The 23,260-nt window shown below is 35.0% G+C and overlaps 1 protein-coding gene across 1 annotated transcript in view; it reads left to right on the forward strand.

Annotated features, from left to right (window-relative positions):
• Slc9b2 (solute carrier family 9 member B2) overlaps positions 1 to 23,260 on the forward strand; it is a 54,834-nt gene that overhangs the window by 16,258 nt on the left and 15,316 nt on the right. Inside the window, exons 2-9 of the mRNA XM_027935500.2 lie at positions 2,217 to 2,356; positions 3,060 to 3,240; positions 9,337 to 9,507; positions 12,276 to 12,418; positions 13,308 to 13,435; positions 14,718 to 14,893; positions 17,970 to 18,076; positions 20,123 to 20,272. Coding sequence (XP_027791301.2) covers positions 2,267 to 2,356; positions 3,060 to 3,240; positions 9,337 to 9,507; positions 12,276 to 12,418; positions 13,308 to 13,435; positions 14,718 to 14,893; positions 17,970 to 18,076; positions 20,123 to 20,272 — 1,146 coding nt within the window. The 5' untranslated portion in view covers positions 2,217 to 2,266. The remainder of the gene's footprint in view (positions 1 to 2,216; positions 2,357 to 3,059; positions 3,241 to 9,336; positions 9,508 to 12,275; positions 12,419 to 13,307; positions 13,436 to 14,717; positions 14,894 to 17,969; positions 18,077 to 20,122; positions 20,273 to 23,260) is intronic.

Genomic DNA, 23,260 nt, shown 5'->3' on the forward strand with positions numbered 1-23,260 from the left:
GCAGGGTGGGTATGTGCCTAGGAGTGCTCTGTGGGTCTTTCCAAGGACAAGGGTTATGCCCACTTCCTTGGACAGGCTTTGCTCTGAGGTAGAGGCTGGTTTTTCAAAAGAACCATCTCATTTCACAAATGTTTGTACAGTTTTAAAACTTGTTAATATTGGATGTTATTTGAGAAAAGGCATTTATCTTCTGTAGACTTTTGTATGCTCATCTGAATAGTAAAGATGGAGTACAAGTCGTGAACAAAACTAACACTATTGAATGCTTACCATATGCATAGTTAGAACTATTCTTGTCCCCCTTTTATAGATCAGGAATTAGTCACAAAGAAGCTAAGCAATTTAGTGTATGATGGAGCTGAAATTCAGATCTAACTTTTTCCAACTCCAGAGCCAGCAGATCTCATCCCTTACCTTGAGATGAAGGATCATGGTCTTCAGAAAGCTACGGGCAAATGCTGTGGTTTGGGATGTGATATCCTAACTCTAATCTCATGCCCCAGTACTCTTAATCTCCTACCACAGGCTCCAGCAAAGTTTCCCCTTACACCCCACCAGTTTTCCTTCCTCTATATCTTTAAAACAAGTATTCCCTGAGCCCAACATTTTCTTGTTTAAATGACTTTCTTCATTAACATCTTTAAATTTAGAAAATTATAAACACACCCATACATGTTTATTTTATATCATATAGAATAAAAGTCAAACTTAAGACTTTTTTAGGTACCACTCTGATTAGCATTATTTTGTAAAGAGGAAAAAATGGTGGTGGTGGTGGTGGTGATATAAAATTATAATGTTCTTTGAAATTTTAAATGCAGATGTCCTGGTAGTGTGTTAAATTGAGATGGTTCCTCGAGGTAGCAGTCCTGTCTAATTTATCCTTGTCCTCACAGCTCAGCATGTCTGGCACATAAGAGGCACTCAAAGATACGATGAATTAGATTTTTCCTTCTTTTAAATAATTTCTCTTTGGTTCTACCAAAGTTTGTACTCTGTATCTTTATTGTGATACACATTGTTCTTCTGACAGGAGGAATAAGTTTGGTTACTAGGAAAAAGAAACCTTGAGTAACAGTGGCTTACACGATTACCTCAAAGCTCGGCAGTACAGGACAGGTGCAGCAACTCCAAGAGGTTCTCAAGCAATCAGCTCTTCCTATCTGTCTCATCTGCTATCCTGATTACAAATCCTTATTCTCATGGTTAAACGATGTCTGCTGATCTTCCAGGCATTGTATCTACATTCTTGGAAGAAGAAGAGGAAATTTAGAGGACAAAGAATAAAAAAGTTTGATCTTCTAAAGGTCTTCCCAGGGACTCCCACCTATATTTCATTTATATGGATGTAACTGTGACATGTGGCCACTTCTAGCTGCAAGTGGCTAAGAATTGGAATGTTTGGCTTTTCTCCCTCTATAATAGCAAACCAGGGAAAAGGGGTTATAGTGGGTGTTTATTGAGCCAACCTGTAGTCTTCCTTACAGATATTTTTAGTTTCTTGGTATAATTTTATCTTTCCTGGTATACTGCAAACCTATGGAGAGCCAAAGAAAGTGTTTTGTAATCTACAAATTGCCCACATGACTAGCAAGTGGCTACCATAGCGCTTATCACAGTGTCTAAGATACTGTGGTTACTCAGTCACTGGTGTTGTATTTTTAAAAATATTTTTTTAGTTGTAGATGGACAAAACACCTTTTTAAAAATTTTATGTGGTGCTGAGGATTTAACCCAGAGCCTCACATGTATGAGGCAAGTGCTCTACCACTGAGCCACAAACCCAGCCTCTGGTATTGTATTTTTAACTTTAATTTAGAAATAAGAACCAGACAGGAATTAGTGACTGATTTCTCTGAAAATTATGGAATCTGGAGAACTCCCTTGGTGTCTCGTTCCTCATATCAACATTGGAAAATTACTTGGGACTTTCCTGCTTCATTGAGTTGGACTGTTAAAGAGAACAATTTAATAGTGATATTGCTCAGAATGTTTTGAAGTATAACTCAAAAAATAGGGTGGGAAAGAAAAATGTGATTGGTTCAACAAGCACTTTTTTTCAGAGAGGTAAAAGGGTAGATAAGAATGAAGACAGTATATTGGAATCAAAGAAGAGATCAGCAATTGGAAATTAAGAATAGTCTAACTTACTTTTAGCCTTGCAGAGTCTTAAGGGAAGAAATAAATAGATTTTCAAATTATTGTTTCTCTTTCAGAATAGATCTTGTTCCTCTTCTTTGTATTATCTTCTTCATAACTACAAATCATGGGGGATAAAGATAAAACAATTGAATGTCAAGATTCAGAACCATCCACAGGGATGAATCATACAACTTCTGTGTATCAAGAAACACAGGTAAAATTACTGTAGAAATCAAATGTAGAAAATCCTAGCCATTCCTTTAAGGAAGGGATTATGTATTACCAAGCTCTGCTACAACTGCATTCTCCTTGGAGGCATGGTGTATCACACCTGTAATCCCTGCAACTCCTGAGGCTGAGAGGAAGGAAGATCACAGTTCAAGGCCAGCCTAGGCTATTTATATTTAGCAAGATCCTGTCTTAAGATAAAAATAAAAAAGGTCTGGGATGTAGCCCAGTGGTAAAGCACTTGCCTACCAGTAGCCAAGCCATGGGTTAAATCCCCAGTACTCCTGCTACCCACACACATGCACACACACACACACACGCACACACACACACACACAGGTTTCTCCTTAATTTCTACTACTCAGTTAATAACTCTCCCTTTCTTAATCCCTAAACATAACAGTCCAGGGTAGGTGTGACTGCTAGTTTTCCCAACTTACTAAGGTCATCAGTAGCTGTCCTCACCTAAGGCTGGCACACATCTAAAAATAGTGACTTAGTGGTAAACACTCCTAATATTGATCTTGTTCCATCCACTAATTAGCTAGTCATGAAATTTATTTTCCTTACAAGGAACTATCCTTGATTCTAGGAAAGGCAATTTGATTTGTAATGTGATGAATGAGTAACTATAAACCTGTGTAGAAAGATACCATATTAAGGATTTTTAAAAATTGCTTTAAATACAGGAAGAGATGGTCATGAACCTTAAAGGTACAGATGGAAATGAACCAACAGAAGGAAGCAACCTGTTACACAGCAGTGAAAAAAAGCTACAAGAAATACCAACTGAATCAAGTGGTTTGCAGAGGCTGAGACAGATATTGGCTTGCCCTCCACATGGTTTACTGGACAGAATCATAACAAATGGTATGTGTGTAATAAGAATAGATTCAGAAAGAGAGGGTAAAAGATGAAGTTGCACTGAGAGATTCCAAAAATCATATGGTTTAAGAACAAAAAGAACTTTACTTCTCTCTTACATAAAAACTAGTAGGCAAACACTTCACAGTGGTAGGTGACTCAGTTCTGCAGTCACTGAAGGACCAGATTCACAAGTCTCCATCATCTTCAACCTGAGGCTTCCAAAATCACTGTGGTCACCACCATTCCAGTGAGTGGGAAAGAGAAAAGAACAGAGACTGAGAAACTTTTCCATCTGTATATTTGAATAATTTTATAAAATTACTTTAGAGCTACAGTAGAAAAATGCTTAAGAAATTGCTTATAGATGGCATTGATTGTTATTATTGTTAAAGTAATACAACTAATATTTGAGCAAACACAATTTATACTTCCAAGTGAATCTTCATTATTTTTATTTGTTTTAAGGGTTTTTGCTTGTTTCTGTTTGTTTTGTTTTGTTTCCTTTTTGCGGTGCTGGGGATCAAACTCAGGGCCTCATACTTGGTAGACAAGTGCTCTGCCCCGAGCCAGGTCCCCTGTCATTTCATGAGTAAGGTCTTGAGTTGCAATTCAGCATGTTGTAGCAGGGCTGCCATTACTTAAAATACTTTGAGGATTTGGGGGGCAGAGAATTAATCTTAACGCCATTTTGAATATTGTTAAAATTGGGATATATTTGTCTTTTAGAAATGGTTTTGGTTTTTGGAGGCAGCCAAAGATCACTCTGTTATCAATTTGATCATTCGTTATCAGTTTGATTCAGTGATGCCTTTTGTGTTCAAAAAGGAAGTATGTTTGGAGGTAATGTTAAGGAACATGCAATATAGGAGGTAAAAGGAGACGAGGCTAGAAAACTGTCTAAAAAGGCAGATTTAAAGATAGTTTTTAAAATTGTGTTGAGGGCTGGAGTTGTGGCTCAGTGTAGCACACTTGCCTAGCATGTGTGAGGCCCTGGGTTCAATTCTCAACACCGCATATAAATAAATTAAATAAAGGTCCATTGGCAACTAAAACAAATAATAAAAAAGAAAAAAAAATTTAAATTGTGCTGGGAAATGTCATTTATTGTAATAAATATGTGGTTACCCACATAGATTATGTGCACTGAAAAAATGAGGCTCAATTCTTTATAGCTATTCTTCACTTGGGAACTCTGAAAAATATTTTCATCATTTTCATTTGACAGCAAAAGCCAAGTATAATAAGTTATACTTTAGGCTCTGGATATGTTTTTAATGAAATCAAGTCAGGTTCTGAACTAGCTCAGAAGAAAATATGAAAGTTTATTTAAAACACATAGAGAAAATCACATCCCAAAATATGCACTAGCTAATAAGGGCACAGATAATTTAATACCTTTAACTTTTACCATTTGTTGTGGTTTGGGTATGAGGTGTCCCCTCAAAGCTCATGTGTGACAATGCAAGAAGGTTTAGAGGAGAAATAACTGAGAGCATTAACCAGTCAATGACTTAATCACGTGATGGGATTGAGTGGTAATTGAAGAAAGGCGAGGTGTGGCTGGAGGAGGCGGGGCGCTGGGGACGTGGCTCTGGGATATATATTTGTATTTGGCAAGTGGAATCTCTCTGGCTGCTAACTGATCATCATGTGAGCGGCTTCCCTCCTACCATACTCTTCCACCCTGTTGTTCTACCTCACTTTGAGCCCCAAGGAATGGAGCTTGCTGTCTATGGATTTAGGCCATAGACCTCAAACTGTGAGCCCCCAAATAAACTTTAGATCCTCTACAGTTGTTCTGGTCAGGTCTTTTAATCACAGCAGCAAAATGCTGACCAAAACACCATTCAAACTAAGGCACATTTCTGTTAAAACATTTACAATTAAACAGATTCAGATTGTCGTAAGAGTGAAAATGAAGGATGTGATTTTGATTGCCTTTTTTTTTTAACAAAGTATATAATCATTGTTCATAAAGCTGCCTGAAAAATGGGGGTCACAGTAGATTAAAAACCTCATCACTTGTTTTACAAGTTTACTTTATTCTTTATTTTTTCCTGCACTCATTAGGTATATAAAAGCATTCTTCCTAAGAAGTAAATCTTACATGTAAAAATATCATTTTCTAAAAAGCATGAACAAGAAATAAATTAGTAACTGATTTAAACATGATTTAGAGAAGCTTATGAATGTGCATTTGCTATGTCCAACTATATTTATCACTTGTAAAGTGGTGCAATTTACTACCAAAGACCCTCATAAGAAATACAGCATGTTGGGCTGGGGTTGTGGCTCAGTGGTAGAGCGCTTGCCTATCATGTGTTAGGTCCTGGGTTTGATTCTCAGCACTGCATATAAATAAATAAAATAAAGGTCTTTTGACAACTAAAAAAATATTAAAGAAGAAGAAAAAAAAGAAATACAGCATTTTCTGATACAGACTGTTTCTACACTATGAATTAGCTCAGACGCAATGGTAAATCGGGAGTCCTGTCGGTGTGATATGGAACTTGCATTTTTGTGTATAAATTTTTCCAATATGGAAAAGGAAAGGAGAGTTATATTTTTTTTCCATACCAGGGATTGAACCCAGGGCCATATCCCCAGCCCTTTTTATTTTTTATTTTGAGACAGGTCTCTCCAAATTGCTTAGGGCCTTGCTAAATTGCAGAGGCTGGCCTTGAACTTGTGATCCTCATGCTTCAGCCTCCCAAATAACTGAGATTATGGAGGTGTGCCACCATGTCTGGCTAGAGTCTTTTTTAAAAGTGATTTTAAAGTGGAAAAAGTTCTCTTAATTCTGTCTTGCTGAATTTAGTATAAAGTTGGGTTTATGCTATGACAAAGTAGGATTTATTTGCTGCCATATTGTGGTTTCTCAGTCTCTCTCTAATATTGCATAATAATTTTAGCCCTTGTAGTCAATTGGAAAATACTTAAGGCTTCTAGTTATTTCATTATATCATTTATTGCAACACTATGTCTAGAAAATCTGGAACAAGCCTAGAAAATCTAGAACAATTCTATGAGGATTTACAAAAAAAACCATTGGATTTAGTCTCTAGACAAATTATAAAATCACAATATGCACAAGATCCAATGAACAATCCTATCACTTAAAGGAAATGTCTCAAAAATATTTTAAGCCTTTTTCACATACCTTTGATCTATCAAGAAAACAAGCAATTATCAGAAACCAAAAATGAAATGTAAGTAGGAAAGGTAAGTAAGGACTCAAGCCAACTTTCACCCTAGAGGTTTCTGCCAAACCCCAGTGAAATTGAGAATGATTTTGAGATCCACAAGAGCACAGGAAGCCAAGCTAGAGCCTACCTGGGGTGGGAGACATGTAACAGGAGAAATGATTCTCCTTCACCCACATAAAACTGGAACCCAAAGTGATGGTGGATTTCAGGTAAACCTGCTTTGTCAATGGGGCCTGCAACCAAACCTACCTGTCTAAATTGTGGTTGCTAGTCGGTATGTCTGTGTGTGGATTAAGGTGAAGTCCACTAAAAAAGAAAGAAAAAGAGGGGGAGAGAGAGAGGAAGGGAGGGAGAGAAGGAGGGAGAAGGTAACTTCACCCTTATTTGTGCTCCAAATTCAAAGAAGAAAAACTCAATCTGAATATACACTTAAAAGTAGTCCTGGATTGTAAACTTGAAAGCACATGGTAGAAGCAAATTCAGATCCCTTCTGGGAAAAATCACATTAGCCTAAGGCTTCAGCAAAACCACAGATGGAGTTCAAGGGAGATTCACTGTTGGGGAATAAGAAATCGCAACCAAAAAGGAAACAAAACAGAGATTTCAAAAGTGTGCATTACTAGCCAGATATGGTGGCACACACCTGTAATCCCAGCTGCATAAGATGATGAGACAGGAGGATTGTAAATTCCAGGCCAGCTTGGACAATTTAGTGAGAACCTATCTCAAAATAAAATTTTCAAATTATTAGGGATGTAATTTAGTGGTAGAGTGCTTGCCTGCATATGAGAAGCTCTGGGTTAAGTACCACCCCCCCCTCCCGTCCCCCCCCAAAAAAGCATTGCCAGAAAATAGACCTTGAAACATTTTTCTAAAGAAGTTAAATAGTAAGTACAAATGTGAATACAAAACAAATGCTGATTAAAATTATATAAATTTGAATAAGAACAAATGTGAACTTCTAGAAAGATGTAGTATAATAATTGAAATTTTAAAAGCAATGGATAGAGTAAGCAGCAGATTAAGTTAAAAAAATTGATCAACCAGCAAATAGAACTGAAGAGATTATCTAGATTATAGTACACACAAAGATGGAAAATATGGAAATAGGCTTAGCAAGTAGAGTGACTATCTAATCATAATTTCACAAAAAAAAAAATTAGGGAGGTTGGGTAAGAAATATTTGAAGAAATAAAGACAGAATTTTCCAGAATTGTTTTTTTAAAAAAAAAAAAACATAAATTCTAAGCACATCAAAAAGAAGCCAATTCTAAATTCTTTATTCAAAAAGTACAGAAAACAAAAAAAAAAAAATTAAAACAAACCAAAGGAAAAAATTTCTGGAAAAGGGCCAAAATTAAACTGAATAACAACATTGAAAGCCAGAAAACCAAGGAAGAATATTATCAAGGGATTGAGAAAAAAATAACTCTTCACTTACAATTTAAGGTAAATCTGAGGTATACCTAGAAAAACTATCTTTTAAAATAAGAATAATGTCAGACAACAAAACTAACAATTTTCTTCCAAAGACTGTCATAAGAAATAGAGCATGTTCTGATACAGAATGTTTCTACACCATGAATTAGCATGGATGCAATGGTAAATAGGGAATCGTGTTACTATAATATGCAATTTGCATGTTTGTGCATGTTTTTCCTCACATGTTAATATTTTGCATTGTTAAGCAATAGCAAATGAAGTCAAAGTGAATAAAAAACAAAAAGATCAGGTATGTGTATTCTCACAATTAAAGATTAAACCTCCTTCACAAGAGGACCTTCTAAAAGCTGAAATTCCTGTTGAAGTGATTTATTTTCATAGAGATAATAACTGGTTTAGGGGCATTAGTAACTTTTAAATGTTTCACAACATTAAGCTTATAATGCAACTAACTACACATGGAGAGAAAGCAGATGAAGATTCTGCCAACAAATTTCCCTCAGTTAAAAAAATTTTTTTATTAAAGGAGAGCACTACAATATGGATCAGATTTTGATACAATTGCTTTGTATTTAAAGAAAATATCCTCAAGAATCTACATCTTGAAGTAGGAAGTGTACAAAGAATAGAGTGCCTGCCTGGGATACAAATGTCTGTGGAGATTTATCTGTGCTATTACTTTTGTTAGGATTGTGTTCATTTTTGTTAGTGGTTATGTCATAAGTTTCAAGTTTTGAGTAGTTTTTCCTAACTCAGTTTTTCTCATGAGCCTTTCTACTTTTAGTATGTAATTTTATAGAATACCTGTATTCAAACTGGAAACATATTTCACATTCTAGTGGAAATGAATTTACTAAAGAAAATAGTTTAGGTATCAGGATAATTGTCCTAGATGAAAGATTTGAGATGCTATAATGAATGATGATTTTTTTTTAAAAAAAAGGCAAGAATGTGCATAATTCTAAATCCATGTTGATTGTAGAAAAGAAATAAAGGTAATGTTTAACAAGGCAGAACTAAGATAACTGAAGTAGGATTAGAGTTCAAGTATTTCATATTCCTAAGAAGAGGGCAAAGATAGTGATTTTGTCCTTTTTAGTATTAACTGGTATTTGTGATAAAATTACTAAAAAAATAAAATAAAATAAATAAGGGAATGGGTTTAAAAAAAATCCAAGACAGTGGTTCCTTCTGGCAGTGTGCAAAGAGATGGATGGGACTGGAGAGGGCCACATAGGTGGATTCAAAAGTATTAGTAATATCTTGTTTTTTAAAAGTGGTTGGAAACTACCCAATTGCTCATTTTACTGATGTTCTTTATAATTTGCACATGGCTATAAAGGTTTTTTTTTATGCATTCAATGTTTATTTTTAAAAATTATTTTAGATTGTTTCAAAACCTGCCTATTACAACTTACTTATAGAAACAGGTTTTCCTGATTTGTTTCAGTTACCATGATTGTTCTTCTGTGGGCAGCAGTTTGGTCAGTTACTGGCAGTGAATGTCTTCCTGGAGGAAACTTATTTGGAATTATAATCCTATTCTATTCTACCATCATTGGAGGTAAACTTTTTGGGCTCATTAAGTTACCAACACTGCCTCCTCTTCCTCCTCTTCTTGGTAAGTGCTAAACATTTCCCATTTTCTTCCAATAAATCATATTTTCATAATAGTATTTTGGAAAGCTTTGGGAAATAAAGAAATAAAGTATGTATTTCTGTATTTGCTGTGCTATAGCCCAAAACCATTTGGTAAATTTTGAGGAGTTTTTGAGCCAGTTGTTAAACATGGTGATTTTTTTTAAATTAAATTATATAAAATTACAATTAAATAGCATACATTAAAGAATAAGAGCAATCAATACTCAAAACTGATATCTTCCAAATTCTTTTACTGAATTTCCCCATATCTGTGCTCTTGAGATTATGGAAATATCATGTAATGGTGTGCCTTTGCCCATCTCCTCCCATCTCTGGCATGTTGGTAGCTTAAAATTTGGCTGTGTTGCAGGTATGTGTAATACAGAAACCAGTAAATACTACAAATCAGGGTTTGTTGTATTGGAAGCTTCTCACAACATTGACAAAGAGTGACATTTGGGAGGTGGGGGTTACTGGGGATTGAACTCAGGGGCACTCAACCACTGAGCCACATCCCCAGCCCTATTTTGTATTTTAATTAGAGACAGGGTCTCACGGAGTTGCTTAGCTTTTGCTGAGGCTGGCTTTGAATTCGTGATCCTCCTGCCTCAGCCTTCTAAGCCACTTGGATTATAGGTGTGTGCCACCATGCCTGGCAAAAGTGACATTTTAACATATATTTCTATTATTGCCCTTTTGTCTTACTCATTAACATAAATAAAAGTATCAACTAATATTCATGGTGACACTACACTCACTCACCAGGGATGTGACTTCTTTGTGGAATCAGATAGTAGGTAAGCATTTTTTAATCTGATTTTGTCCAATCTTGGTTGAACTGGAACCATTTTTGGTTTGGGATGCAGGAATCTGACAAGCAGTGATGAAAGCGTTCTGTGAGAATTAACTGGGGAGTGAAAATGGAAGGCTGTAATTGAGGGTAGGGCAGTACTGCCACTCTATGTTTGCTGGTAATGTTTTAATTTTACCATGTGCATATTACTCTTATCAATATTTCTTTTAAAAACAGATAGTATAGGGACTGGGGATATAGCTCAGTTGGTAGAGTGCTTGCCTCACATGCACAAGGCCCTGGGTTCAATCCCCAGCACCACACGCGCGCGCGCACACACACACACAAGAAAAAAAAATAGACACCATAGGTCTTTTCACACTGTTACCCAATAAAAACTCTAGAAAGACCATGATTACAGAATTGTGAACTCACTAGATTAAATGGCAGTAATGAGAGGTGCCTAGAAATGGTGCATTCTTGTATCATGGCATCTGTAGCGAGTCATAAAGTGTACATATAATTTGTTCTCATAAAATATCCCAACTTTAGTTAATTTATTTAGTCATGCAAACTGTGGTGCTTATAAGGACATGAGGAGAAGCTGCTGCTGCTGGAGAAAATGGTGGATAGAAGCCTCACAATCTGTCTCAGAGAAACTTTACCCTGTGGGCATGTGGCATCAATGAGGGAGAATTCCCTCATAAGCTACAAGACTCAAGTTAGTCACAACTATGTGAAGTTCCCAGAATGTGTCATTTTGTCCGACACCTTTGAATAAACTAGTGTCTCTTCCAGGCATTTTACAATCTTGCAGACCCTTCCCCTTCCCTGGACCCCTTTGCTCACCCTCCCTTTCTCAGTTCATACAACACCCCTTCATGCTTTCCTAATATTGGGGTTGTTAGTTTGTCTTGTTTTCCTAGAGGCTGAAAGTTTGTTGAGGTATAATTCCTGCTGCTTGTCCATTATATTCCTAACACCCACATAGTGTCTGAAATACTAAAGGCAACCAGTAAATATTGGCTGACTGAAAGAAGAGCCACCAGCTGACTGACAGGGCAGTGTTCATTTCAGCATAATTCCTAAAGCCTTTGCAAAGTGAGTTATGTATTTGTTATTAAGTTATCTGGTGTGAAATGAAATAGAAGCCATGTAAGTACTTATTGATATTTCAAGTAAACTGACATAGCAAGTTATTTCAGGAACTGTTTGCTGTTCGCACATAGAGGGATGACTGAGCTGACACTGAACTGAAACATTTTATGTTTAAGATTTAATTATTATCTCTAGCCAAAAGCTGCATCTTGTTTCTCCTTTTTATCTTTAATTATTTGAGAAATAGTAATTGTTTATTTTTTATTTGTGCTAATTAGTTATATATGACAGTAGAATGCATTTTGACACATCATACATAAATGGAATATAACTTCTCATTTGTCTGGTTGTACATGATGCAGAGTTACACAGGTCATGTAATCACATATGCATATAGAGTAATAATGTCCAATTCATCCTACTATTATTCCTACCCCCATGACCCCTCCCTTCCCTTCAATCCCCTCTGTTTAGTCCAAAATACCACTATTCTGCTCCCCACCACCACCACTTATTGTGAATTAGCATCCACATATCAGAGAAAACATTTAGCCTTTGGCTCTTTGAAACTGGATTATTTCATTTAACATAATATTCTCCAGTTCCATCCATTTACCAGCAAATGCCATAAAAGAAATAGTAATTATTTTAATCTTACTTTTTATGTGTATATTAAAATCTTTCTTTGATCTTCTAATTCATCATATCATTTTATTTTTTTAAATAAAAGTCTAACTCAATTTTATCTAAGGACTAAACATAAGATTATATAATAGTCTCTTTCACATGTAAAATGCTGAAAAATATTGTCTTACATTTGAAAACTGATTCATTCTTGTTTGACTTCTTCATTCAAGGCATGCTGCTTGCTGGATTTCTCCTCAGAAATATTCCAGTCATCAGTGATAATGTACAGATCAAGCACAAGTGGTCCTCCTCTCTGAGAAGCATAGCCCTATCTATTATACTGGTTCGTGCTGGCCTTGGTCTAGATTCAAAGGTATAATATATAAATTTCTTATTATTGAATAGGAATTTTGTTCCTCTAACATTCCATATCTTTAGAATCACTGAGCTTCGGGAATTGGATAGAGACACTTTGTATCACATTCTCAAGAAGAAAATATAATTTATTTCATGCAGAGTTATTTTGCAGGTAAGACCTTGTGCCTCACAGGAACTCAGAAGATATTCTCATACTCTTTCTTGGAGAAAGGTGGGGAGGTACTATGTGTGGTGACAACACAAGAATAAAAGCTCTCCTTTTCTCTGACAGAGCTATAGGCCATAGTAATAAATAATGATGATGTGGGGAACAATATATTTTTGGTGTGCAAAACCCTTTATAAGTATGTAAGACTAATTATGCTGATTCAGGAAACTACTTAGTATATTGAATGAATCTCAAGCATGCTTTTTCTTAATGCTTTTTTTCATATATTTTGGAATGCAGAAATGAATGTCCTTAGGGGATGAAGCTCTTCACTTGGCCTCATTCTGGGCCCCAGACTATAAGTAAAACGAATACTGAGAAGGTTAAGTCAGCTAGTGTGAGGATTGTGAGCACTCACTCCAGAAGCCACCTACCTGGGTGCACACCTGGCCCCATCACTCACCAATTTCATGACCTTTGAAAACATGACTTGGACTTGTGCCTTTTTAGGTTTTAAAAATACGGATAGTACCATTACCTATCTCATGGGGTTACTGTGAGGATTACATAAGCTGTCTCTAAAACACTTAGGATGCTAAAATGTTTGTTAAAACTAATTACCTGGGAAGTTTGTGATGACCCAGACACAGTCTGAATGCTGAAGAGAAAGCATTTAGGGTTGTGTCTCTGTGTGTCTTCAGAGGATTATATTAGTATGCTTACTTTTATATTCCAGGCACTGAAGAAGTTGAAGGGTGTGTGTGTACGACTGTCCATGGGTCCCTGTCTCGTGGAGGCATGCACATCTGCTCTTCTTGCCCACTTCCTAATGGGTTTACCATGGCAGTGGGGATTTATACTGGGGTAATGGGTTTGTTTTTTTTTTTTTTTGGCTTTGTTGTATGAAAATATGGAGGGATATTAAGGACTTTCTTTGATCCCATACAAGAGAATACATAATAGTATTTTCTTAAGAACACCAGAAAATGCAGCAGAGATATCCAGTATCATCTAAATATTCTAACTTCAAACTATGGTCTGTGTCTCTTTAGACACTAACTTTTATGGTAATTACGATAATTCAAACTATTGAAGAAGGTGTGGTCTTTTGTCTCCATCTGATTGTAAGCTTGTGAGAGAGATGCTGGATCTTACCCCAGAGTCTACACAAAGGATGATTAACATAGCAATCATGATCAACACCTGCAACAGTGTCTCTTCTACTAGCAGCCTTTTATTCCTAATACTTAATAGACATGAGAAGCAAATAAATAAAGAAGTACTTAGTAGGAATTTAGTGCTAATAAGTAGGCTAGAAGGATGAAATTCTTCTCATGGTTAAGATTCTGGATTACCTGGAATCCAATCCCAGCTTTGTGATTTTCCAGAGTGTGATTTTTGACAAATTATGTAGTCTGTCTGTACTTCAATTTCCTCACTTATAAAATGATGGTAGACTGTATCAATCTCATAGGGCTGTTAGGAAGATTAAATTAGTTAATATATGTGAAGTGCTCAAAGTGGTGTTAGGCACATAAAATGTTCTTCAGTATTACAACAGCTGCTATTATTATTTTTTTAGTTGTAGATGGACATGATATCTTTATTTTTATTTATTTATTATCATGTGGTGCTGAGGATTGAACCCAGTGTCTCACACATATGAGGCAAGCACTCTAACCCCAGCTCACAACTGCTGCCATTATTAAGATCACTGTCACTGTCATTTCGGCTTTCTTGTTTGAATCTGTTGCCTTAATTTACATACCAAGCTCTAATTGAAGACCCAGCATCATTGGGTACAAGTTCAGAACAACCATGGCCATTTTTCAGACCTCTTAAAATGAATGGTTTGTTTTTAAAAAGGTAGCTTTGCCGGGGCCTAACCCAGTGAAGACTTCTGTACCATTCATAACTATTTATTCTAGGCAACCTAAATAGTTCCAAAACAGGTTGTTCATGGGTATACGTATTTTGGAAAATGATGTTCTGTAGAACTTTCATGTGTATAGTGTTTCTCTGCCATTCAAGATTATAGCTGTCCAGAATCTAACTTTTAAAGCAGTAGAGGTTGTTGTAAATTTTTTTTTTAATAATAAGAATGGGTAGAATATGGTTACATGTGTCTGAAGCAGCCTGTACTTAGTTTTGTCCTAGGAGCCGTGTCTCCAGCTGTCGTGGTGCCGTCCATGCTCCTTTTGCAGGCAGGAGGCTATGGTGTTGAGAAGGGGGTCCCGACCCTACTCATGGCTGCTGGCAGCTTCGATGACATTCTGGCCATCACCGGCTTCAACACATGCTTGGGCATGGCCTTTTCCACAGGTAGACTAATCTGTTCCTATGTTGGTCTCTCATTCTTTTTTTTTTTAATGTGGTGCCAAGGATCGAACTCAGTGCCTCATGCATGCTAGGCGAGCACTCTACCACTGAGCCACCACCCCAGCCCCTGGTCGCTCATTCTTGAGAGACATAGGTTAAAATGTTGGAAGCATAGCATATTTGCATGAGGTAAATTCAAATTCGGGGAAACATGGGTAAAAGTCCTGAACCTAGAGAGGCACCGAAGTATCTTTATTCACTTCTTCCCTCTAGATACAGATTGCTCAAGGAGTGAGCAGCCAGTGCAAGCAAGTTTAAAGCCTTCCTTGGAGAGATCTAGGAAAACTTAATTCTAGAGATTTCACACACACAAAAAAATAAAAGCAATGATTTTAATGGGTAGCATACTAATATTAATACATACTGCAATGGATGTATTTTGTTTCAAGTAGTAACAAAAGAGAAACTGAAGGCATTCCTCTCTGCTGTTATTTAATACCTTTACTGAAAGGATGTTAACAGATACTACACTTGATCTTAGGCAAAAGGCTAAGAAGAGATTCAACACCTTTATTATCCTTTGACATAGCACAAGATTAAGTTTCTTTTTTAATCTTTTGCAAAAATTGGAAAATAAAATTTGTAACCTCCTATTATTGACAGAGTGTAATTATAGCCTAAGTTTAGCTTCAGATTCTTCAGTAAAAATACTTTTTTGAAAATTTGCTATTCTCATTCTCTTCAATCCCTACAGTTATCTTTCCATTTTATGATTATATATGATTCATACAGATTATCTAGAACCTCACCCCTTATTATATTTCAGAGTCAGCCTTCCTCCAGTCCTGGTAAATTACATCATCTTTTCAAAACATTATTTTCATGATGTTACTTTCTTGTTCAAGCACCAATAAAAATTAAAAATTTTCTTTTTACCTATGAGTTCCAATTGACATTCTTGTCTTAATTTTAACTCTCCTGAACCTATGCAGACCATGTTCTGGCTGCTTTCCTGGTATATGTCTTTAAAACAATTGTTCTCAGCCTTGAAAGCACATTAGAATTATCTGGGGAATATTCTTTTAAAATACTGTTATGTAGACATTACCTTAGACCAATTAAACCAGAACTCTTGGGAATGGAAACCAGATCTGCCAGGATGAGGAACCACTGCTTTGAGCAGAGTCTGCATTAACATCACACTGAGGACTGGGAAGAAGGGGATGAGGTGAGAAATGGAGTTGAGAAGAGGGTCCAGGTCGGGGGTTTTATATTCTGGGGGAGGGCGGAGGGGAAGAATGTAATAACTTCAAGAACCTTCCAAGCTGATTCTGTCATGTTAATCTGCCTTACCCCCTAAATTTGGTCCTCTGATCTTTTGGATCTGAACCCTGATAGGTTACTGAATTAGATATTTCAGGGGAGATGCCCAATGTGTGTGTGTGTGTGTGTGTGTGTGTGTGTGTGTGTACATATGTGTGTGTGTGTATTAATACCAGTGATTGAACCCAGAGGTGCTTAAACACTGAGCCACATCCCCAGCCTTTTTTTTTTAAATTTTGAGATAGGTTTTTTTTTTTTTTATAAAGACCTTATTTTACAAAAGACTGAAACTAATTAGGTACTGTATTTCACCGCATAGTCATTGCTACTGCATTAACATATATTCACAAGTATTCCATACATCCTAATCATGCATCAAAAAGTTTAGTAATAAATGATTTTTAAGTAATACTAGCACAATTTAAAAATAAAAGTTTTGAGTAATGGTTGCACCCCACATTTTATAAAAAACAAACAAACAAACAAAAACTTGGTATAAAATCTACAATGATTAACAGTGGTATTTGATACATTTTTTTCACTTAGAATACATTATTTATGGTAACAGCTTGAGCACAATGCTGCTATTGTAGCGAGAGGCTTTTGAAAGGCACACCATTTACCTAGCAGAGATACATTAGCTAAATAAAATTACATCAGAGGGAATTCTTTTTAAATAAGATAAGTGATTGCCATAATCACAAGAAGTCACAATAAGAAGTACAATTATTTCCTTTAGGACAGTATTAAAGAATTGCTGATGTGTAGGACAATTTTAATATAATTTTCTATACAATGTGCTAACGAAGATTGTTTTAAAAATTAGTTTCCAAAATCCTATTTGCTGTGAGGAGAGAAATGTAGGTTCTGTTTACTGCTTTATTATAATATTTCAAAGAGGTTAAGCAACAAAGAGCCTTCTAGGGGAAATTTCAAAAATAATTTCAGATTTATTTTTAGAGTAAACATTTTAGAAGAAGAAGACAGTTCTTGATTTTAATGACCAGATTCTCTTTTCCCCACTGCAACACTGGAGGTTCAATTCAGGGCCTCACACACACACAAAAGGAAAGTGCTCTACTACAGAGCTACATCCCCAGTTCATACAAGGTCCTTAAGTTACGATATTCCATACAAATCAGAGCTACTAAAATCAATGTCTATCTGTTAATTTTTTTTTAATATCCAGCTCTTAAGTGGTAATTTGAAAACTTAACTACATCTGTTTACTCCCTTTGCCTATACATATAATGTCGTAGAACAAGCTAGGTCTGAGTCATGAATTGAATTTTTCACAATTTGTCAGGCCTTTTAAGTAGATAAGGTAAACATAAAGAAGTGCATAAATTATACCTTATGCTTGTTTTGAAATTGATTCCCAATAATCTGAATACTCTTATAAGATAGACTCATTTTATTAGACATTTAAAAACACTTAGATTTAAGAATGTAAAGAGTGGGGCTGGGGATGTGGCTCAAGTGGTAGCGCACTCGCCAACCTGGCATGCGTGAGGCGCTGGGTTCGATCCTCAGCACCACATAAAAATAAAATAAAGATATTGTGTCCACCTAAAACTAAAAAGAAAATATTAAAAAAAGAGAATCAGCTACTTAAGAAAAAGAATGTAAAGAGTAGGACATGTTTGTAAGAATTTCGTTCCACATATTTAGGTGCTTTATGTTGGTGGTTGTGGTCTAAAGCTTGTGTATTTTATGGATTTAGAGTTCTGGAGTTTTTCTTTTTTGTGTTTTTCAGGCTCCACAGTTTTTAATGTCCTCAGAGGTATCTTGGAGGTGGTAATTGGTGTGGCAACTGGATCTCTTCTTGGATTTTTTAATCAGTATTTTCCAAGCAGTGACCAGGTGAAAGAATTAATCTGTAGGAAAGTTACACTCTAAAATGTCACTAGAAAAATACTTTAGAATACTTCCCTTAAAGTGGATATGAGGGACATGTTTCATAAAATGGTTCATCTTTTTAAAGTTGCTTATTGCTATGTCTATGCTATTCATGAAATTTATGATGAAGGCTGAAATATATGAGATTTTAATGCAGTCCTGGGTTATATTTGTATTTTATATGAATACATTATATTATATAAAATATATTATGTACATTTTGAATTTCACATTAAAATAAATAACATCAATTCCAAAATAATAAGATATGCGTGTTTTTTGAAGTTTCATAATATTCAACTAAGTTAAGATTATATGATGGCTTTTTTTGGATCCTCTTTTTTAGTATCAAAATATCTTAGATTCTAATATTTTCAAATAGATAAGACTTTTAACATCTTATTAAAATACAATAAAGCATTTCTTTTCAAGTAGATCAAAGTTCTTGACTATACACAATTATTTCCTAATGAGAAACAAATGTTTTGTTTTCTTCTCCTATTTCTTGTTGAGCAGATAAACCTATGAAAATATGTTCTTTCTATAAATTGGCCTTATTCTGAAGTTTCAGAGTATTTTGAATAGAATCATAAACTTAACAACTATAAATAAATTTAATTAATAAAAATAATGGTGGATGTGGTGACACATGCCTATAATCCCAGCAGCTAGGGAAGCTGAGATATGAGGATCTCAAGTTCAAAGCCAACCTCAGCAACTTAGTGAGGCCTTAAGCAACTTAGTGAGACTCTGTCTCAGAAATAAAAAATGCTGGATGTTGCTCAGTGGTAAAGCATCCCAGGTTAAATCCTGGTACCATATCAGAGTATATACGGATTTAAATTTTTATTGCACTTCAAAAACTTTCAAGTAAAAATATCTGTAAATAATTTTATGAATGCAGATATTATGGTATTATTCTTTATTCTCTTTTTTGTGGTACTGGGAATTGAACCCACGGCTTTGTGCATGCTAGGAAATTGCTCTACTACTGAGCAACATCCCTAGCTCCTTATAAGATTATTCTAATTGCACAATAAAATAAAAATGACAGCTTACATTTGTTTCTTACTGTGCTAAAATGGCATAGTAAATCATCTAGGGGCTCTGTTCAATATGGCAGCCAATAGATACATGTGACTGTAGCAGATATACATCATTTTTATAGACAGGGCAGACAGAACATTTCTGTCATCACTGAACATTCTGTAGGGAAGTGCTCATCTCGTGCAGTCCACACAATAATCAATAAAGAGAGTACTATTAATATAAACTTTTAACTGATAAGAAAATTGAGGCTTAGGGAAGTAAGTAAGGAGAACAAGGTCATGTATCTAGAAAATAGTGGAGCTGGGAAAGAACTCAGGTAATCTATCTCCAGAGTTGCATGCCTCCCCATCAATCACTTTTAAAGGCCTACTTTCTAAAGTGACAAAGAAATTTGAAAGGGAAAAAACTGCACAGTTCTTACACTTGGCAATAACAAGAACAAACAACTACTGTCTCAGTCTGTTGGCTCTTAAAGCATGTTGGTATTCAAGAATTAAAAAAAAAAAAAAAAAACCCAAGGAAGCATCCATTAAAGAGAGAGACTGAAAATAATAAAGTTGTACCTTTAAGTTTCACAAAAAACCCTATTGATGTACATTCTTTCAGACATGAAGAAACAGAACTTGGAAAAGTTAAACCAATGATATAAAAAAGTGACTTTTAACCTGTTCTTTCTGGCTCCAAAGCCCATGTACTTTTTGGTGCCACTGTCTTAAGCCTCGTGAAATTCTGCATTGATAAATGCAGAGGAAGAGAACTGGTGTTCCTAAAAGAGGATCTTACATTGGTATCTCTGCTTATTAAGGAAGAGAAAATAAATGTCATACACTGAAATGGACATTTTCATTTCCCTCTACATTGTGGATATGGAAAAATAAATAATTAACAATCGGTTATTTGAATCAATAATTAAAAATCAATTTGAAATAATTGAGCTACATCAGCATTTTTCTCTTAAAGGACAAGCTTGTGTGGAAGAGGGCATTCCTGGTTTTGGGGTTCTCTGTGCTAGCTGTGTTCAGCAGTGTGAACTTTGGATTTCCTGGATCAGGAGGACTGTGCACATTGGTCATGGCTTTCCTTGCAGGCATGGGATGGAGCAACAAAAAGGTGAGCAGCATTTTAAATCTGGCTAATGGTTCTTTTTGGCCAGACTAATTTTTTTCTTTTCAGATACTTTCTTAACATTAAATTAATCAAAATTTTAATCATGAAAGTTATTTTCTGTCCATATGCAAATGTATACTCAGTGCATACATGCATATCCTTTTCCCTCCTTACATATTAATTTAAACTTGATGCTTTACTTAAAAATGGATCATGGTCATACTATCCTGATGTCTTCCTTATTCTGTTTATTTTATTTTTATTATCTTTTGTGGTTTTAGGGATGGAACTTAAAGCCTCATACATGCTAGGGCAGGGCTCTGCTACTGAGCTATATCCCCAACCCCTGTTTTTGTTTTTGTATTTTGAGAGAGGGTCTCACTAAATTGTCCAGGCTTACCTTGAACTTGTGATCCTCCTGCCTCTGCTTCCTGAACAGCTGAAATTATAAGCATGGACTACCATACCAGTCTCTTTCCTTATTGTTATTACGTTTTAATGGTTGCAGAATATTGCACTATATGGGTAGATCACACTTTATTTAACCAGTCTCCTACTGAAAGATGTTTAGATTATTCTAGTTTTATGCCTAGATAAACAGTGCTTCAATAAAATATCCTCACATATACCATATTTCCTAAATTCTAAGACATTTTCAATTCTTACACCATTATTTTATATACAACTAAGAAAGAAAAATACTACCAATTAAACTATACCATAACATTCTAATTTCAGAAATGTAAAAATGTCTTAAAATCAACAAAATATAGTATATCTTTGAGTTTCTCTATAGAATACATTTTTTAGAAATAGGATTGCTCTAGGAAAGAGTATGCATAATTGTATTTTTGAGAGTTATCAATTTTCTACATTAAAAAGTTGTACAGATTTACATTCCCAACAATGGTATATAAGAGGATCTGCTTTTTTTATTTGAGTAATTTTTAGTCTTCAGATAGTTTGAAATCTGAGAGGTGAAAAATATGTCACTACTAATTTGATTTATTTTTCTTTATAAGTAAAGCTAATGATCTTTTCATGAAATTACTAGCTAGTTTGTCAAAAGTTTTTTTTTCATTTTAATAAAATTATTTTGGTTTTTCTTATTTTCAAAAACATTAAAAATATTCATTTTCTCAATATGTATTATGAAAATTGTCTGGTTGCCATTTATTTATTTTAATTTCCAGATTCTTTTTTTTTAATAAATTTGAACTTGACAAGATCATATGCTATTCTGTAAAGGAGTGGGTCAGTGCTTCCAGGCTGGCAGGGGGGACAGAAAGCAGAATCCTTAGAAAGAAGCAAGGCAGCAGCACACCCCTTCATCCTATAACCTTGCCTCTACCCACAAGGAAAGTGAAGTGATAGGAAAATGAGGGATGATATAAGTACTCAGTTTATAATAGGAAGATTCTCTTTAATAGATAAATATCAAACTAATGACTCTACCTTATGTATGAATGAGTCTATAGGTAATTCTTAAAGTTTGCTGATGCTTCTAGTCTGGGGACCACACTCAAACACTAGCTTTGAATATTGTTGTTTTTGATCTTTAGTCATACTAAGAGGTAAAATGTAGTATCTTGTTTTCTTTTAAGCTTCTTTTATGAACAATGAAATTGAACCTTTTAAAAAATGTATTTAACCATTTGTATTGTTTCCCTTTTTCATTGACAGGTCTTTTTTGTCTGTTAGTTTCTGCTTTCTAGAATTGTATCTGCTTACTTTTCTACCAGTAATAATGTGATACCTATCTCATTACAACTTCATCTGCTTAGAATATAGGTAGACCATGATGGGAATCTGTATGTCTGAAGTATAAAGTGTTGATTGTTAAGTTATTATTAAGTATATGCACTCACATACACATCTAAATATATGATATTAATCTTTTGCACCTTTTTTATCTTGTTCAGCACTCAGATCTCCTATTTTCGTGGCATCAGACCTATCAATATCTTATTATGAGCTTTTCTCTCATAATTTAAAATTTTCCTTAAAGATATCTCACTTATTTACATTAATAACCTTGAAAGGTAGATATTAGACCTATTTTACAAATGGGTACACCAAGGATTATTAATATTTAATAGATTGCCTAAGGTCAAATAGCTAGTAAGTGGCAGACCCTGGATAAAAACAGGCGATTTTTGTAAATCAAAATGGTTCCTTAAAGAAAGGAAAGAAAACTAATGTTTATTGAATCAGTAATATGCAGATACTCTCCGTGTCTTTTCTAATTTAGGACCCTAGATAAGTTCCTACTTCTGAGGGCACCAAACCAATGAGTCCAGAATTGGGATTCTTTTCTTCCTTGTTCAATAGGATAACATAGTCTAAGAGCTGAGATTTCTAATGCTAATCTCTACTCTGTAGTTTACTACTATATGACCATGTAGAAATTATCTAATTTCTCAAGCTTCAATTTACTTTTCTCTAAAATGGGGAGTGATTATAGCAACATCTTCATCAAGCAGAGGAATAAGTGAAATCCTCTAGAGCTTTTAGCACTTAGTCTTTGAATGAATACTTAGTAAATAATAGCCCTTATTATTTCTGTTGACTACTACCAAAGCAGCATGACATAATGGAAAGTGTATAAGATTTAAGCTATGGAGATGGAATTCTAATTCCAGTTCTACTACCCCTAGCTGTATAATCCCAAGCAAATTATTTGCCTTCTTTAATACTGTTTTCTCAACAATAAAATTATTTTTAAAAATTCTAAAAACTTGTTGTAACTATTACATAGGAAAATGGAAATGACACTCCTGTAAATTCTCCAATACTTTAGCAACATTGCTGTTAAGTTGTTATACTTTCTTTTTTTCTTTAAATATTTCTTGAAGATAGAACACCACACTTCCACTCAATTAAGAAAAATATTTTACTGTCCAAGGAGATTTTTTTTGTTTTTTGTTTTTTTGTTTTGTTTTTTTTGCAGCTATTATACCATGATAGGTTCCAGAAGCTCAGATTTTTATT

The sequence above is a fragment of the Marmota flaviventris genome, chromosome 7, assembly GCF_047511675.1.
Source record: "Marmota flaviventris isolate mMarFla1 chromosome 7, mMarFla1.hap1, whole genome shotgun sequence".
NCBI lineage: Eukaryota > Metazoa > Chordata > Mammalia > Rodentia > Sciuridae > Marmota > Marmota flaviventris.